Here is an 18,798-nt window from a genome sequence, read left to right as displayed (position 1 = left end):
CCTATCAAACTTAAGAGTTCCATCTTCTCATTGTCATTCACCACAGAAAGGAAGATATTGCTCTTATCCGATTAGCACTCAATCCTAACCAACTTTCAAAGGTAATTAAAGCATTTAGGAGAGATAGAGAAGTACCTTCGGCTTTACAAAAGCATGAGATCGTTCGCAAAATAAAGAGGGTCAGCCCCATTTTCTTGCATCTTCATTGAAAACTAAAGTTCGGATTAGCTGTCACTCTATTCAAGAGCCTAGAGAGAACTATTTCACTAGATGAAGTCAATTGTTTTTAAGCCCTAGGGTTAGGATAGGAGGCTTAAAAATATTCGATTTAGGGAGAAAGAGGGTAGCTGAGTAATGAGTATAACTTCCACCATTAAGGGCCAGAAGGAAAAGTTAATTAAAGTTGTTTAATATCAAATGTGACCTTGTGCACATCCTTAGGGTCTTATGCTTCCATTAATATATATATATATATATATAGCAAAGGGAGACTCTGATCCCATCTCCCATCTACCTCTACTCAATATTACATATAGTCTCGTGTCTGCTGGTTAACTTGTTTCATAGTTAAAATTATTTAGAGGGGCTGAAAATGCAGGTAAGTGTATGCTTTTAATTAACTTCATGCATGATATATAACATATACTAATAATTCTATTCTTTTCATGGCAATAAGAAATTTAATGCTGCCAGCATTTTGTTAGTTTAGGATTTAGTTATAGTTATAATATATGGAATATAAAATAATACATGATATTAGACCAACTATTCATATTAGAGTAATTGTGTAACCGCATGTAAAAGTTCCCATGCATATTTGTGAGATATAGATAAATGTTGACGTATAGCATTATTAATCTATCAACCAACATGAAATTGCTCAGAAAGCAAACGTCCCTTGTGAATTAAATGTTGTAGACATAATGTGTTATTTACATATTTATTTCTTATTTTTCTCATCACAAATTATCGCTCTGTGCTGAAGTTGAACGACCATATTCCCGTCAAAAGCCTCAACAACCCAGTTGACGAGTCCAAATATTTTGATGACGATGGTCGTCCCAAACGCACAGGTAAATTAATTAAACTTGTCAATCAAAATTAGAGTACTTCAACTATTTAATTTACATTATAATTCTTAATATATTTCATATCTACCTGCAGGCACAATTTGGACAACAAGTGCACACATAATAGCAGCAGTGATCGGTTCTGGAGTGCTTTCTTTGGCATGGGCAATAGCTCAGCTCGGATGGATCGCCGGTCCATCTGTGATGCTTATGTTCGCCTTGGTTAATTATTATACTGCATCTCTACTCGCTGATTGCTACAGGTTCGGTGATCCTATCAATGGCAAGAGAAATTACACTTACATGGGTGCCGTCCGATCTAATCTTGGTATAAATTACCACCTTTCCATATTTCAATTAAACCATCGTATATTTTCAGCACAGTATCTCATTTTCTAAACATATATCTCAGGTGGGCTTAAGGTCAAGATATGTGGGTTGTTTCAGTATGTGAACCTTTTTGGCATTAGCATTGGGTATGCTATTGCAACATCTATTAGCATGATGTGAGTTCGACTGAATCATGAACATATAAATGATATGATATGTTTTACGATAAGCTTTATTTATTATGTTTAATTTTATGCACAGGGCTATACACAAATCAAATTGTTTTCACAAGAGTGGAAGAAAAAAACCATGCCACACTTCAAGCAACCCATACATGATAATGTTTGGAATCATAGAGATTGTGTTGTCTCAGATTCCAGGCCTTGATCAGTTATGGTGGCTCTCAATTGTTGCCGCAATTATGTCTTTTACTTACTCAACAATTGGACTCGGCCTTGCTGTAGCCAAAATTGCAGGTACATGTGTAAATTTATTTGAATGATTGATTCTTCCAATGCCAATTTTACTTATATTTCTCCTATATTTATACAGCCACTGGAACTCTCAAGGGTAGTCTAACAGGAATCCCAGTTGGAAGTATAACTCAAACCGAAAAGATATGGAGGAGTCTTCAAGCTATTGGTGACATAGCTTTTTCCTACTCTTATTCATTCATCCTAATTGAAGTTCAGGTGAAGACCTCTTCTTCAACCCATGAAATAAAAAACGGAGAATATCATGAACTACCCTTAAGGTTATTAAATTTATCATTCGGATGACAATTTTAATATTTTTATTAGATAGGCCTTCAAAGTTTGAAAACTATATCATGGATACCCCTTTGCTCTAAGTCTGTTATGTTGCCGTTTGTGGTATATATAAGTGAAATGATAACTTTGGATTTAGAGCAAAAGGGAATCTGCTATACATTTTTCAAAGTTAGAGGGTTTATTTAATAAAAATGCAAAAATTGTCATCCGAACCATAAAGTTGTTTATGATATTCTCCCAATTAAATAAAATAACACACACACATATTAACCTTCTAAATTGCACTGATAAATGGCTTGCTAATTGGTTGACAGGACACAATCAAATCCCCACCACCATCAGAAGCAACAACAATGAAAAAAGCCAATTTAATAAGCACTTTAGTAACCACATCATTCTATATGCTTTGTGGATGCATGGGCTATGCAGCTGTTGGAGATTTAGCTCCTGGCAATCTCCTCACAGGATTTTCCTTCTATAACCCATTTTGGCTACTTGATATTGCCAACATTGCCGTTGTCATCCATCTCCTAGGAGCTTATCAAGTCTATTGCCAACCCGTTTTCGCCTTTATAGAAAAACTAGCATCAACAAAATTCTCGGAAAACAAATTCATAACCAAAGAGATAAAAATTAACATCCCAGGTTTCAGGCATTACAATCTACCTTTATTTCGAATAGTGTGGCGATCATTTTTTGTAGTTACAACTATTGTAATTGCAATGTTGGTGCCGTTGTTCAACGATGTGTTAGGAATTCTTGGAGCATTGATTTTTTGGCCTCTAACTGTTTATTTTCCGATTGAGATGTACATTGCACAGAAGAAGATAGAAAAGTGGAGTACCAAGTGGATATTCAGCCGACTGTTGAGTGTGTTTTGCCTAATGATTTCTATTGTGGCTGGAGTTGGCTCTATTGTAGGTGTAACACTTGATCTTAAAGCTTTCAGGCCATTCAAGATTAGCTACTAAATCAGTGCCATGTTATTAAATTTAGGAGTTTACTTGTATTGAAGGTGTTTTTTTTTTTTTTTTTTTCTTTAAATATTTTCTTTTTCACCCTTTTGGCATAATCTGGCAATAAACAGCAAATTATTACAAAGTTTAAATAAAGAGATGAGTAATTCAAAAAAGAGCATGCTTCACTGGAGAAGACAATACCCTTAACTACAATTACATTTTGAAAGCAGCAGTTTAGAGAGAATTCTGTTTTATAAGGATTCGTTGTGCTGATGTTAGAAAATATAAGGTGCAAGTTAGCCTTGCTATTGTACACGTCAACCAGTAGTTAGACTCAGACTATGCTTGTGATCTACTAATATATAAACTACAATGTACTCTTGTTAATGAAAAATCATTTCAGTTAATTAACAAAACTTTCTCTAGAATTCTTAAATTCTTTATGGTATCAGAGCTCTAGAAAAATTTCCCTCAAATTCTCAGGAACCAAACACTGAATTTCTCCAATCACACAAAAACACCATTCACGCAGACAAATGAGCATGTAAATTTCACAGATCAGATGACTAATACTGTTCGTGTACCCTCCTTTTCTCCTTTATCGTCTTCTACTCTTCCACCAATTACAATCAAATTGCTCCAGAAGAATTACTCATTTTGGCGCGCACAAGTTCTATCTGCAGTTAGAGCCTTGGATCTCGAACATTTTCTCACTGGTTTAAGGCCTTCACCTCCTGAATTCATTCTACTCAATTCTGGTAACGATTCTAAATCTCCTTTGACTTGATTTAATTCTGCTTTTGCTGATTGGAATTGAATGGATCAGTTGCTTTTGAATCGGTTGATATCTATCTCTGAATCTATGCTGCTACATATCATCAAATGCCAAAGTGCTAAACAGATTTGGCTCACACCTGAGAAATTGATTCTTACTCAAGCTAGGTCTCAGGTTATGTACATTAGGCATCTTTTACAAATTCTACGACCAAAGGTTCTTTGAGTATTCTGGAGTATATTCAGAAAATGAAAGAGGTCACTAACATGTAAACAGCTTCTGGTACAGATCTTAGTGATTCTGAGCTTATTTTGTATATTCTTAATGGATTAGGTTCTGAATTTGATGTAGTCATGGTCAACCTAATTTCTTTGATTTCAAGAGGAGGAACTATTTCTCAATTTGAGCTGCAAGCTTATGAGAATAGGCTAGCTAAACAGTGTTGAAAATCGGAGGAGGAAAAAAAATATAAAGGCACACTATATTTTACGTGGTTCAATATAACTTATCTACATCTACGGATGAGAAGGTTTTCACTATAATAATGTGAATACGATACAAGTGTTTTATCTACATCAACCTTCATTCTGAGCGATCGTTAGATCCTCTAATTATTTAGCCGAACATCTCGTTCCTATGGTGTTTAATACCCCTTGGTATTTACCTGATACGTAGAGCCCTCTACCCTATGATACCCTTACATTAGAACCCCTTGTATCTTCATATTCTTTCTTTCTTTTCTTCACTTTCTCATAACCTTGAATTGGTTCTAATTTAAATCATTCTTCTATTTTAACTTGAATAAAGTCACAAACCGATTCTTCTTTCCTAATACATCTCACAATAGAAAAAGGAAAACAATTATTCTCAATTACAAATTCCTAACCGAGAAATTTGCCTAAAACTTAAATTCCTTTTACTTCTTATTTGCCTTTTCTTCTTGATTGTCTTTTCTTCCTCAATTACCAAAAAGTTTTCACATTCCAACAAACAGAACACATTATATATTGTGGATGTTAACGGTATTAATAGTACAACACTTTATGTTGCTAATTCAACATCCACTCCTCAGTTCCATACTTATCCTCAGAATCAAATGCATAATTCATGTTAGATTAATGGCTCTTAAGGTCAAAGAAGGGGTAGGTCTGGTGGTAAAGGCTGCTGAAGTATGAACATTTTTGTGGTGAAATCAAATGTGGCAATGTTCAAAGAATCAAAGGGCTGTAGAAGTGGAATGGAAGAAGCAGACCACCTGGTCACCGTGGCGACAAAAAAGATAGCCGCGACGTGCGCTGTCATGAAGAACGATCACCGTAGCGACAGAAACCATCGTCGAAGCGTGCGCAAGAGAATGACAAAAACGTGACAAGGCTGGACTTAGTTTCCAGTTTTAGAATTCTATTTTAGAATTAATTGTTTTCCTATTAGTTTGAGTTTGAAAGTGTTTATACTTTACGAAGTGTATTAAACCTAAGCGGAATGAGTTGCTAAGTTGATTTTAATGTCCATTTATCATAAACATAAAAGCAATCAAATATGAACCAAAATAAAGAACACCAGGTTTTTACATGGTTTGGCGAAATGCCTACATCCATGGGACCAAGTCTAGAATGAAGATAATCCACTATAGTATACTTTTCAGTTTAATTACAAAGCCAAAGATTAAGCCTCAGTTGCAAGAACACTCCCTGTTTTGCAACCCTTCAATCTCTACCATTTGGTCAAACTACATACTACCATAACTAGCTCCATGAACATCAGACCACCTGGTTAGCCGTAAGCTCCTCTCAAGGATCAACACCGAAGACACACTTTAGCTCCAAAAGCTTGAAATCCCATCAAGCATCACCAATGGAAACCCACGTTCCAACCATGAACAAATAAACAAACTTTATCCAAGGCATTTGTAAGCATACCTAAGGCATATGAAACCTGATTCAAACAAAAGAAATCTCAAGGAATTTTTAGAGTAATATCAGAGGTATATTTAGGCTTAAGGAGAATTGCATTGGAGAAGATGAATATATAGAAAACTTGGGTTCCAATGCAAGGGGATAGGTGGCCAAAAAGATACTTTACGCTTTTACCTTTATGAAAAAGTTTATTCCAATTCTCTTGGGACCACAAACGATTGTAAATAAACTTTCCAACACATTGCATGAATAAATGACAAGTGTCATGGATCACAAATAATATCTCATAAAGAGAATAAAAACAATTCACAGAATAACAAAATGCAATACGTGTAATGCAAAATATATGCCAAATGCGTGAGACCACTCAGACTTTGATGTGCTCACACGATATAATAGAAAAATGACTTAATTGAAAGTGGTCACTTTGACAGAGAGTCGTCATACTGGAAATTTAAACAAGAATGATTGTGCTATAATCAAAGTAAGGTGTTCATACTATGACTAGTGTTACCACACTAGAATAATAAGTTGACAAATAACTTACAGAGTTTAATTAGGAATAAGAATTTGAGTTTATGTATTTTCCTTTTCTTAGTTTGAATGGAATTAGGAAGTAGCTTTTTTAATTAGGATTAGAGTTGTGCTCTCTTACTATATAAGAGATGGGAAGTTTTCAATGTAATTGAGTCATTCAGATCAATAAAAGTAGATTTCAATTTTCTTTCTATTGTTCATCACATTTTGGGCTGTGTAAATTGAATTGTGTCACTCCCAATTCCAACAATTGGTATCAAAGCAGAGTTGTCTTAAGGGATTTGTGGTGAGGTTCTTAAGTTAGAGAGAAAGAGAAGAGAAAATCTGAAGGAAGATAGCTCCATAAAGTTTAATGATGCCGATTCTTTTATTTACAGGAGATCTCTACCATATTTGGAAGGTGAAGATGCAAGGATTTCTACAAGCTGCTGATTTGTGGGAAGTCACTAAGACAAGAGGAGACTTTCAAAAATTACCAGAGGATCCAACGATTGCTCAAATGGAATTAAAAAAGGTAGCAGATAGGAAGAGAGTAAGGGCTCTGTCATATTTGCAATCAGCTATGATCGATGCGATTTTTGTGAAGATAATTGCCTACACTACTGCTAAGGAGATTTGGAAAAAGTTGCAAACATAGTATCAAGATTCTGAGAATACAAGGAACATGAAGATCATCAAATTGAAGCGACAACCTGAGAATATGAGGATGATTGAAACAAAGAGTGTCTGGCAATATTTTGATAGGCTAATGAAGCTTGTGAATGAAATTAGGATCTTGGGTGAAGACCTTCCAGAAGAAAGGATAATAAAGAAAGTTTTGGTGAGTTTGCTAGAAAAGTTTGAGTCCAAGTTTTCATCTCTTGAAGATTGAAGGGATATAAGGTCAATGTCATTGGCGGATTTGATGAGTGCTCTTGAAGCACAAGAACAAAGAAGTTTGGTAAGAAGTGAATATGGGCTAGAGGTTGCTCTACAAACAAAGGCTGTGATTTTGGGAAAAGGTAAGGGAGATGGCAATAGAAGAATTCAAACTTTTTGCAACCATTACAAGAAGAACAATCATTCAGAGGATGATTGTTGGTACAAGAATAAGTCATCAAACGCATGTTGGTTCTATAATAAACCAGATCACTTTCAAAGAGATTGTGATCAAAAGAAGAACTAACAGCAAGCACAATCCAGTCAACCACAGCAACAACAAGTGAACATTTTGAAAGAAGAAGAAGAAGAAGAAGAAGAACTGTTGTTCACTACATTGATGGTGGACGCTAAAGATCAAAACAATTAATGGTTTATTGACAGTGGATGCACTTAACACATGACTGGCAATGTGGAGATTTCACAAAATTGAAAGGCATGAAATGAATGGTGAGATTGGGTAATAGAGATAAAGTTCCAATCAAAGGAAAAGGTACCATTGCTGGTTCAACATTAAAATTTCTAATGTTCTTTTAGTGCCTGATTTAAATCATAATTTGCTGAGTATTGGACAAATGATGCTAAAAGGTTTTGTGTTTGAATTTGCAAATAATAGGTGCAAAAATAAAAGACTTGAATGATGTAGAGTTTGTGAATGTGCCCATGAGAAATAGAAGCTTTGTAGTAGATTAGAATTCTATGGATGTTGATGCCCTTAAAAGTATGGAGGAGAATGAGTCAATGTTACCAGCCATTGAGGTCATTGATAAAGCATATGAGAGTTGTCAATTAGGAAGGCAACAAAGGTTGAGTTCTCCTACTTCTGCAACATGGAGAAAAGAAAAAGGCCCTTAAGAATTTAAAGGGGAAGAGGGTGAATTCGATATTGAAAAGAAGTCGAGTGTTATTATTGAAGCACGGGCAAGAAAAGAAAAATTGTGACCTCCTAATGTTCCAAATTGTAGGGACTTGTGTCATATGAGAACCAAAGACCGAGGCATTTGGCTCAAAAGAATTAAGGAGGAGCATCACGCTATTCGAGAAGCAAAAATGTCAAAGAGCTTGTGTGGAATGAGCATACCAAAAAGGTTCAAGGAGGAGTGTTGAAGTATTTTGGTGAAAGCAAATGTGGCAATGGTCGAAGAATCAAAGGGTTGTAGAAGTGGAATGGAAGAAGCAGACCACCTAGTCGGCATGGTGACATAAAAGATCGCTGCGACGTGCACTATCATGGAGAATGATCGTCGTGGTGATAGAAACCATCGTCGCGGCATGCACAATAGAAAGGCAAAAACGTGAAGAGGCTGGACTTAGTTTCCATATTTAGAGTTTTATTTTAGAATTAATTGTTTTCCTATTAGTTTGAGTTTAATTAGGAATAAGAGTTTGAGTTTACGTATTTTCCTTTTCTTAGTTTGAATGGAATTAGGTAGTTTTTAATTAGGATTAGAGTTGTGGTATAAAAGAGATGGGAAGTTTTCAATGTAATTGAGTCATTCAAATTTTATAACAGTAGATTTCAATTTTCTCTCTATTGTTCATCACGTTTAGGGTTGTGTACATTGAATTTTGTCACTCCCAATTCCAATAGAGGCAAGCTCGTTTGACAGCTTCGTGGAAAGTCAGTTCATGTGGTTATGCAGTTTTACTATAGGTTTGACATTAGCTTTCAAGATTTTCAACCTCAAGCTTAATTGGCTTCTGATCCTAAGCAATAACCACATTATCAACAATCAAATTTTTTAGCCCCTCTTATATCCTTTCAAGCTCAGTTAGCTCCTAAAAGTTTCACTAGCCAAGCTCATTTGGTGCCTAATCAAACTTATTTTACATCTGCAATGCCCTCTACACAATCATTTGTCAAATTATGCACCATCTTCCTCTATTTCTGAAAATTTAGCACCACCAAATCAAGCTTATGTTGCTTCTAATCAAATTTATGCAACTTCTTCATCAAAAGCAAGTGATACAACCTGGTATTTTGACAGCGGAGCTTCTAATCATATTGATACTGATCTTAATAATTAATTTTACAGTACAAACAACTTATCAAGGGAATGATCAGTTGGCAATAGGTAATGGTCAACTTTTAACTCTTCTTCATGTTGGCACTATCTTGTTACCTTGCTTGTCAAATAAGAATAATACTACACTTACAAATACTCTATAGAAAGTCTTTCATACAAAGTGATGCATCAAAATATGATTGGATGAATTAATATAAAAATCATTTACCATCATTCAATATGCATTTATTAAGTTGATTTTTTTTTATTAATTCATCCAATCATATTTTGACACGTCACTTTGTATGAAAGATTTTGTATAGTCTTTGTAAGTGTAGTATTATTCATCAAATAAATCTTTTACCTTGCATAAAGTACTTCATGTACCTCATATGACCAAGAATCTAATCACTATCTCTAAGTTGCTACATGACAATACAATATCTATTGAATTTTTCTCTAATCATTTTTTTTTTTTTTTGGGTAATCGAATTTTCTCTAATCATTGTATTGTAAAAGACAAGATCACAAAGGAAACACTCCTTTGAGGCATCTTTAAAGCTGGACTTTACTGTATGCAAGCATCTTCAACAACTGTTCTAGTTGAAGCTTCAAATTTACCTTTACCATTGAAGTCTTTTGATTCATCACTGTCATCTACTCATCCTTAATCTAATACAATTGCAACTTCTTACTTAGATTTCAACTTTTTAGTACTGCTACTATTTGTAATAAAAATTGTTAAGTCTGTTGCACATGTCTACTACTTGTAGTGACCTAATGCTCAATAACGTAGAATTGTTGATCGGTGACATTAGAGGTTGGTCCATCCTCATGCAACTGTATTACATAAAGTGCTTCAACAAATGAATAAAACTAATGCTTCAGTCTCAGCTTTCTTTTTACACTTCTTGCAATTTAGGAAACAGTGTCGATTACCATTTCCTACTTCCTCAATTAAATATACTGCTCCTTTATAATTAATTTACTCTGATGTATGGGGCTTTCACCTTTTACTTATGTTGAAGGTTTCAAATATTATTTTACTTTCATTGATGCCTTTGGCCATTTTACTTAGTGTAGAGTCTTATTGTCGACTTATGAACTTTGTGTGCGTGTCTGTACTTAAGCATAATTGTGAATTCTTTTATTGGTTTGCACATGTTGTAATATCATGTGAATGTGCACACATTACTTTGTTTTCTTTGATTGTGATTGAACAAAATATGTGGGCAAATTTTTCTTCTATGCAAACATTTCATTTCTCAATACAGGTAGCACTTTATTTCTTGTTTATCAAGTTTTATTTTTTGTGCATGATATTTGCATTGCCTTGCTACTTTACAGGCAATGCTTGATTAAAAAAGTGGTCCATTGCACTTTATTGAAAAAGTGCTTCTCACGTGTTCTAGAGAATGGGTGAAAAATGCAAGTGCTATTTAAGATCATCTTCTTCCTTGCATTTTTACTTAGACCTGAAATTCTAAACTTCCATTGATGCCCTGAAATTTTCAGAGTACATTTTATTCAGGTTCTCTTTGTTTGTGATTTATTTTCATCAATCACTTTGTTGATCTTTAGTGTAGGAACTTGGTTCCTTTATTTATGAGCTTAAAGGGAGTTAAGCCAAGGAGTTGAAGGGAAGCTTCCACCATTGAAGCTTGAGGGGAGCTCAAGCTGTCCATGAGGATTCTTGGAGGAAGCTGATTGTGACAGAACCTTGAAGCAATTAAAGATGGAGTTTAGTGTGTTGTAGAACATGGAGTTTTACTTTGTGGTATCTAAATTCAACTCTAGATTGTCTTGTAATGGTTTGTGTTATAGTGGATTAGCTTTGATCTGGACCAGGTCTCATGGATGTAGGCTAAAAGTGTTTTTAGCCTAACCATGTATCTGCTTGTGTGCTTTATGTTTATGCTCATGGTTGATTGATTTTATTGTTGTTTTATGATCATCAAACAAATTAGTGTAACGTGCATCCATAATCATTTTGTTGTGCTTGATAAAGAGTTGACAAACTCTTTCACTTAAATATATCCTCTTCAAAGCAAAGAGTACTGATACTCAAAAAGTGTTTCATCAGTTTCATAAGATGGGTGAAAGACAATTGAAGTCCCTTTAAAATGCTTACAGTCAGATAATGGTAGAGAGTTTAAAACATTGCAACCCAATCTCAAGAGTATTCTATTGTGATACTCTTGTCCATATACTTCTTAGCAAAATGGAATTGTTGAGTAAAAGCGCAAGCATTGGCTAGAAATGGGGTTGTCTTTAATAGCTCAATCGACTGTTTCTTTCAAGTTTTTGTGGCATGCCTTTCAAACTGCAGTCTACTTCATTAACAAACTTCCCATAGTCAGTCTACGAAATCTTAGTCCTTATGAAGTACTTTTTAAGCAAAAACCAATTACTCAAGCCTCAAAGTGTTTGGTTGCTCTTGCTTTCCCTACCCCAGAACATACAATAGACACAAGTTTGGTTTTCATTAGTCTCCATGTGTCTTTCTAGGTTATAGTTGAAATACCCTGGTATTTCTTCTATTAAAGATTAATATTTGATTTTTCTATACAGGGAGTACATTGAAAGAAATTAAAACTTTCTAGGGTGTTGTGGTAAGGAAATAAGAACTGGTAGACCAATGAGAAATTTGGCATGCAGCCTAGGTGCAGGGGCCTATGTGTAAATTTTTAAAGTGTAATTTGGGAACCTAAATGTAAGGATGTAAAGTATGTGGACTATTTTGATAAATAATGACAAGTAAAAGGGGGCCATTGAAATATATCATAAGATGAGAAACTTTTGTGAAATGTTGCCATATAGGGGCGAATGCAGAATTTTCCAGGGGTGATTTGCGACATGTCAAAACTTTTGTTATATGTTTTAAGGGGATGAAGTGTGACAATCGATTCTTTGAGGGCGCATGATAATTTTCGAGGGACTTTGGACTAAAGTGAAATTTTTAAGGCAAGTGTATATATATATATATTTTCCAAGGGTGATTTGTGACATGTCAAAACTTTTGTTATATGTTTTAAGGGGGTGAAGTGTGACAATCGATTCTTTGATGGTGCATGCATAATTTCTGAGGGACTTTTGGACTAAAGTAAATTTTTTTAGGAAAGTATATATATATATTTGCAATGAAAATGGAAGAATGAATTCGGACAGCTTTAAAGAAAGAATGTCTAGTGGTGTATGAAGAGAAGAAATTGGAAGGGAGATAGTCCACGATCTTGCAATTGGTAAGCATGCATATAGGATTTGACTTTTTTCACTTCCTTACCTCTTAAATGTGAACTTTCAAAGCTTAATTCCTTAATGTTAGTTCAATAGGAGGAGCAAAGAAAGATTGAGCAATTTGGTGGTGAGTAAGCTTAAAATTTCCTTTTCATTGGTGACTGATGATTTAATCAGTCAGGGAAACTCCCTTTGGTTTGTTGTGTTTATGTTTAGATACTAAATGCATGAGATTTAAACTAAAATTAGGAGATTGAGTGCAAAGTCCTACTTCGGGAAAGAGACGAGGGTCTGGATCGCTTATATAGCACAAAGATATCCTCACCACCCAAAAGTGCATTTTCAGGACAAAACCGTGCAGGCTCCAAGGTCAAAATGGACAATACATGTGGGAGCCCACTTACTATGTGTCTGGATCTGATATACATCAATAGTTGGTGCTAGAAGGAGGGCCTAGGCCACTCCCAAGTCCCTCGCCCCCTAGGAGGCTGTGTTGATGTCAAAGTCCCACATTGATTAGGAAATAAGGGTCTTAGTTGCTTATATAGCACAAGGACACCCTCACTACTTAGAGATGCCTTTTCAGAATAAAACCGTGTAAACCCCAAGGCCCATAATGAATAATACCTCTAAAAACCCACCTACCATATATTTTGATCCGACATACATTAACGGTTAATATTATCATTGTATTAACAAGATTAATACTTCTTGTATATAAGTTTAAAATCTTTTGAGTCTGACGAAAAATTATTTTCTAATTTTGCCCCTAGTGACAAAACACATCAATACAATACACATGATTAAAACACAGGCAACTACCATACGAATTTATTGACTTGCTATCAGTTTACTTTTATTTTTTAATTTAAAGCATTAATATTCTTTAAAAAAACTCTTATAATAAAATAGTATTTGAAAAGTGCTTAAAGTAAAAAATTAAATCTGATTTGATTACAACTGTTAGAACAAAGACTATTCGGATTTGAAAGGACATAAAAACGTGTTAATATTCAACACATAAGATATTTGACCATTTCAATGTTAAACACCAGAGAATTCAAAGTCTTAATAGATTGGGATAGGAAAGTGGGAGTGTTGTAAATGTTCTTGACATTTCATTCTCTTAAATTTCGGTGATGAAACTTTGATGACAAGGAGTGGTGTCTCTAGGAAAAAAAAAACGGAAATACCTTTTATATCATCCCAGAAAATCAGAAAACTACTCAGTATTCTGCTAATGAGTGGCTGTACTTTACAAAATTTATTTAAACTGAAGAAATATTAGAGAAAACAAGCTTAAAGATCTGGCATTCTTATATGTTATCTAGGATCCAGCTCAGTGATTGAAGCTGTTGTAACTACTCGAACAGATTAACCAGAAAGCAAACACAAAATCACAAAAGGATTCACACACACACAACAACAACAACAACAACATTTACCGTGGTTCACTTGCTCGGATATGAGCAAGCTACATCCACGTTGAGCTCAGGAAACCAGCGAGCTCGCTGCACTATATTGATTTAGATTACAGAAACACAACTCAACCAAGAATCAAACCCTTACACCGATCTTTCCAGAACCCGTAACACCCTAGAGAAAACAGATCTAACACCCAAGATACACTGCAAACTCTAGTACCCTTAAATGGCCTGCAAACCAGCCACTCAAACACCCTGTTACAGATTCAAGATCAAGACTGTACCTAAACCCTAATGGAGGCTTATTCGTTTTACAGAGAAAATAGAAAAACAAGAAAGAAGGGTTTCAACTGTTGAGAAAGGGACTGTTGCAATGCTTTTATACTGTTGACTATCAGACTGATTTTCCACCGTTGGATGCTCAGCCAACCAATGGACAGGATTTGTCTTTGCTTGGCTCAAAACGACGTCGTCTCACTTAATAATAAAACATCACCGTATGAGCCCAACACTCTAACAATCTCCACCTTGATGGGTTCATCCGTGACTGTAGTGCAGCTTACTCTTTATGGAATCCTTCATTGCTCTGTCACTCTGGTTTTACTGGATGAATAACAAATTCAAGCAGTGCTTGAACTTGGTATGAGTGACTGTCTTGGTGCCCATGTCTACTGGATTTTCTTCGGTTGAAACCTTTAGAAGTGCTATCTCATCTCTTGAGATCAAGTCCCTTACGAAGTGATATCTCACATCTATGTGTTTCGTACGTTCATGGTACACTGGATTCTTGCTCAAATGTATTGCACTCTGACTGTCAGAGAAGATGACATGCCTCTGATTTGTTATCTTGGCTTCACTGAGAATTCCTTTTAGCTAGATAGCTTCTTTGAATATGTCAGCAACAACAACATATTCAGCCTCAATAGTGGATAATGCAACTATCGGCTGTAATTGGGATTTCCAGCTAATGCAGTTGCCTCCTAAGGTAAAGTAGTATGCAGTAGTGGATTTTCTAGTGTCCCTGTCACTTGCAAAATCTGCATCTACAAACCCAACCAACTCAAGTGAAACAGTTCTTTTACAGTAATGCAGTCCAACATTTAAGGTAGCATTTATGTATTTCAGAACCCATTTTAAAGCAATCCAGTAGTCCATTCCACGGGTTAGACATGTACCTACTGAGTAAGGAAATTACAAAGGCTAAGTCAGGCCTTGTGCTAATCATAGCATACATAAGAGATCCTATCACATTTGCATATGGGATATGTTCCATCTTAATCATTTCAGGTTCAGTTCTAGGACATTGTGATTTACTTAGTGTGAAGTGGCTGGCCAGTGGGATTGTGACAGGTTTTGCATCTGCCATTCCAAATTTTTCTACTAGTTTGTGCAGATATGAACATTGGTGCACTCTCAGCTCACATTTGTGCCTATTTCTGTCAATTTGCATTCCTATGATCTTCTTAGCATTTCCTAAATCTTTCATTTCAAACTCAACACTCAATTTTTCCTTTAATCTACAAATCAGGGACTTAGACTTGCTAATTATTAACATGTCATCCACATACAGCAGTAAGTACACAGGCAGGTTATCATTGAGGGCAAAATAAAAGCAGTTATCATATTTACTCCTAGTGAAACCTATACTCACAATGAATGTGTCAAATCTTTTGTACCACTATCTGGGGGATTGTTTTAGGCCATATAATTATTTTAGAAGGAGGCAGACATGGTCAGGGGTCTTTGGGTCTATAAATCCTACAGGCTAGTTCATATAGATCTCTTCCTCAAGGTCCCTATGGAGGAAGGCAGTAGTTACATCTAATTGCTCAAGTTCTAAATCTAGGTGGGCTACAATGGAGAGCATTAATCTAATTGTTTTATACTTAACCACTGGGGAAAAGACTTCATTGAAGTCTATTCCCTCTCTTTGAGTGAAGCCCTTGGCTATCAGTCTAGCCTTATACCTAAGTGGTTCTCTGGTTGTTGCTCCATCCTTCAGTTTGAACAGCCACTTACATTGGATTACCTTCTGCCCTTTTGGCTTTGGTACAAGAGCCCAGGTATTGTTAACCTTCAGAGACTTCATCTCAGCTTCCATGGCAACCTTCCATTTATCCCTTTCCTTAGAGTTTACTGCTTCCTCATAAGTTTCTGGTTCAATTCTCTGCAGTTTTGTACCTGCAAGAAGAGCAGTATAAATGAGGTCAGCATATGAAAACCTTGTGGGGATCCTTACCTGTCTCCTGGCCCTATCTCTTGCAAGTTGGTAATCTTGCAAGTTTTTAGGGTGAGTTTCTGTATCTTCAGCTGTTTCTGTCTCATCCTCTTATTCTGGATCATAATGTCCAGCTTCTCCTCCAGGTTCAGGAACAGCTTCAGTCTCTTGGGTGTTTTCAGGATCCTGCAGTGGTTTAGGTTGGGCAGGAAGCTCCACCTCAATTTGTGTAGTCTTAGGCTGACTGGAATTCTCCCTTACATTTGGATTTGGACCTACATTAGAGTTAGTACTTTTACAAGGGAAAATACTCTCATTAAAGATTACATCTCGGCTTACTACAACTTTAACCCCAGGGAAATCCTTGTCCCATAGTCTGTAACCTTTTGTTCCTTCTTGGTATCCCAGAAAAACACACTTTGTTGACCTTGGTTCCAGTTTTCCACCAATAGTGTGTGCATATGCAGCACAACCAAAAACTCTCAAGTGTCCCAGATCAGGTTTTTTTCCAGTCCACATCTCTTCTGGACATTTTAGGTTGATAGCAGTGGAGGGGCTTTTGTTTATCAAGTAGGCAGAGGTGGTAAGGGCTTCTCCCCAAAAAGAGGTGGGGAGTTTGGAGGTGATAAGCATGCATCTCACTTTATCCAAGAGTGTTCTGTTCATTCTCTCAGCCACACCATTCTGTTGAGGGGTGTGTTTCACAGTTCTATGCCTCAGAATCCCTTCATCCCTGCAAAACTTATCAAACTCTTGGTTGCAGTATTCTAACCCATTGTCAGTCCTGAGAACCTTAACCCTCTTATTCATTTGGTTTTCAACTAAGAGTTTCCACTCCCTAAACTTTTCTAAGGCTTGATCCTTAGTCTTTAATAGATAAACCCAAACTTTTCTGCTGTAGTCATCTATTAGGGACATAAAGTAGCTGTTTCCCCCATAGGTTCTAATCCTCCCAGGTCCCTACAGGTCAGAGTGGATGTACTCAAGTGGACTAGTGGCTTAGTGTACCCCCTTTTGGAAACTGTTTCTATGTTGTTTTCCTAGTATACAGTTCTCATAGAAATCCAGAGAAGATATCTTGTCCTTACCAAACTGACCTTGATTGTTCAGGGTGTCCATGCCTTTTTGGCTTATGTGACCCAGTCTAAGGTGCCATTTTTCAGTGTTGGAAAGATTGACAGGCTTAGTCACAAAATTCAAACAGTTTGAGGATATGTTCCCACAGAGTATATAGAGACCATTCTTTTTCTCTCCTGTCAGGATAAGGTTCCTATTTTTGTAGATGTTCAAGCTATCATTCTCTGCCTTATAACTATAGCCTGTTTTATCTATGGTGCCTAGAGATATCAAGTTTCTTTTTAGTTCAGGGATATACCTGACTCTAGTGAGTTTGACCAGCTTTCCAGTGTTAAGACTTAGAGTTATAGATCCAATACCTCTAACCCTACATGCATTATTGTTCCCTATGTAAACAGTTTCAAAGTTAGTATCCTCAAACTCTTGGAACCAATTTCTGTTTGGACTCATATGGAAAGAGCATCCTGAGTCCAGTACCCATTCATTGGTAGTGTCAGACATTGACACTGTAAGTACCTCATGTTCATCTACTAGGTTTGTACTAGTGGCTATGTTTGTCTCTGTGTTCCCTTGTTTTTGTTTCTTGATCCATTCAAAACAGTTCTTTTTAATATGGCTAGCCTTATTACAGAAAAAACATTTTCTAGTTTCTTTACTCTTGTAATTACCCTTCCATTTTTTCTTGTTTCTATTCCCCTGATTCACAGAATTGTTTCTCCCTGTCTGACTAGACTCTTATTTTGTTTTGACAAACAGGTTAGACCCACTTCTTTTTTGGACTTTCAACTCTAACTCCCTAGCCTTAAGCCCTGCAACTATTAGATCTAGGGTTGGTACAGTACCAGTGTACTGTAACGCATTTTTTACTACTTGGTAGTCATCAGGCAGAGAGTTCAGGAGGATCATGGCAAGGTTAGTATTGCCTAATTCTTGATCTGTTCCTTTAAGGATCAGAGTCATTTTAATAAACTCGTCTAGGTTGTCCTCTATACTCCTAGAACTATCCATTTTGTAAGAGAATAAAGTACCCTTCAAGAAAGCTAAATTTGGAGCTGATTGTAAAGCATACAAAGTATTGAGTTTATTCCACAATTCTAGTGGTGATTCGATACCATCGACCTTTCTGAGGACACTGTCTGACAAATTCAGAACGATCAGATTGTAAGCCTCTTCATTGACATCCTCCTTCTTCGTCAGTTTTTCTTCTGGCCATTTCTTGATGTCTTCTTCCAGTGCAATTGCAACCTTGTTGTGTGAGAGGAGAGCTTTCATTTTCTTGTTCCAACTCCCGAAATCGATCTTCCCATCATATTGGGAGATCTCCATGCAAGTAGTACTCATTTTCCTGAAATGATAGAAATAAAGGGGGCTAAGAGGTACGTGGCGTTGTTACACTAGACGTTGCCAAATACTGCCAAGTAGTTTTTAAGGCGGTCACTGGTTTCCAACCTTTATACCTTTACACTTAGCCTAGATTTGACTCCTTAAAAAACTATTGGAGACTCAATGAATCACAGATTCGAAAAAGCCCCAAATATTTCAGAAACCTTAATTTCACAAA

At 36.1% G+C, this 18,798-nt stretch overlaps 1 protein-coding gene across 1 annotated transcript; it reads left to right on the top strand.

The window, feature by feature from the left end:
- Positions 1-587: 587 nt before the first annotated feature.
- Positions 588-3,295, top strand: LOC116127085 (amino acid permease 3-like). Its single transcript, XM_031412757.1, has 7 exons — positions 588-598; positions 986-1,073; positions 1,165-1,398; positions 1,483-1,546; positions 1,662-1,876; positions 1,953-2,092; positions 2,485-3,295. Exons 1-7 carry the CDS (start codon positions 593-595, stop codon positions 3,139-3,141), a joined length of 1,404 nt encoding a protein of 467 aa, XP_031268617.1. The 5' UTR covers positions 588-592; the 3' UTR covers positions 3,142-3,295.
- The last annotated feature ends 15,503 nt before the right edge of the window (positions 3,296-18,798 follow it).

This window comes from Pistacia vera, unplaced genomic scaffold, assembly GCF_008641045.1.
Source record: "Pistacia vera cultivar Batoury unplaced genomic scaffold, PisVer_v2 Contig189, whole genome shotgun sequence".
Lineage (NCBI taxonomy): Eukaryota > Viridiplantae > Streptophyta > Magnoliopsida > Sapindales > Anacardiaceae > Pistacia > Pistacia vera.
The sequence above is the reverse complement of the archived record's forward strand: the minus strand, read 5'-3'. Positions and strand labels throughout refer to the sequence as shown.

What these genes read in the sequence shown, in the direction of transcription:
- LOC116127085 (XM_031412757.1), top strand. An exon ending in CTTTTTGGCATTAGCATTGG is followed by an intron (nt 1,547 to 1,661) that starts GTATGCTATTGC and finishes TTTTATGCACAG; the next exon opens with GGCTATACACAAATCAAATT. An exon ending in TCATCCTAATTGAAGTTCAG is followed by an intron (nt 2,093 to 2,484) that starts GTGAAGACCTCT and finishes ATTGGTTGACAG; the next exon opens with GACACAATCAAATCCCCACC.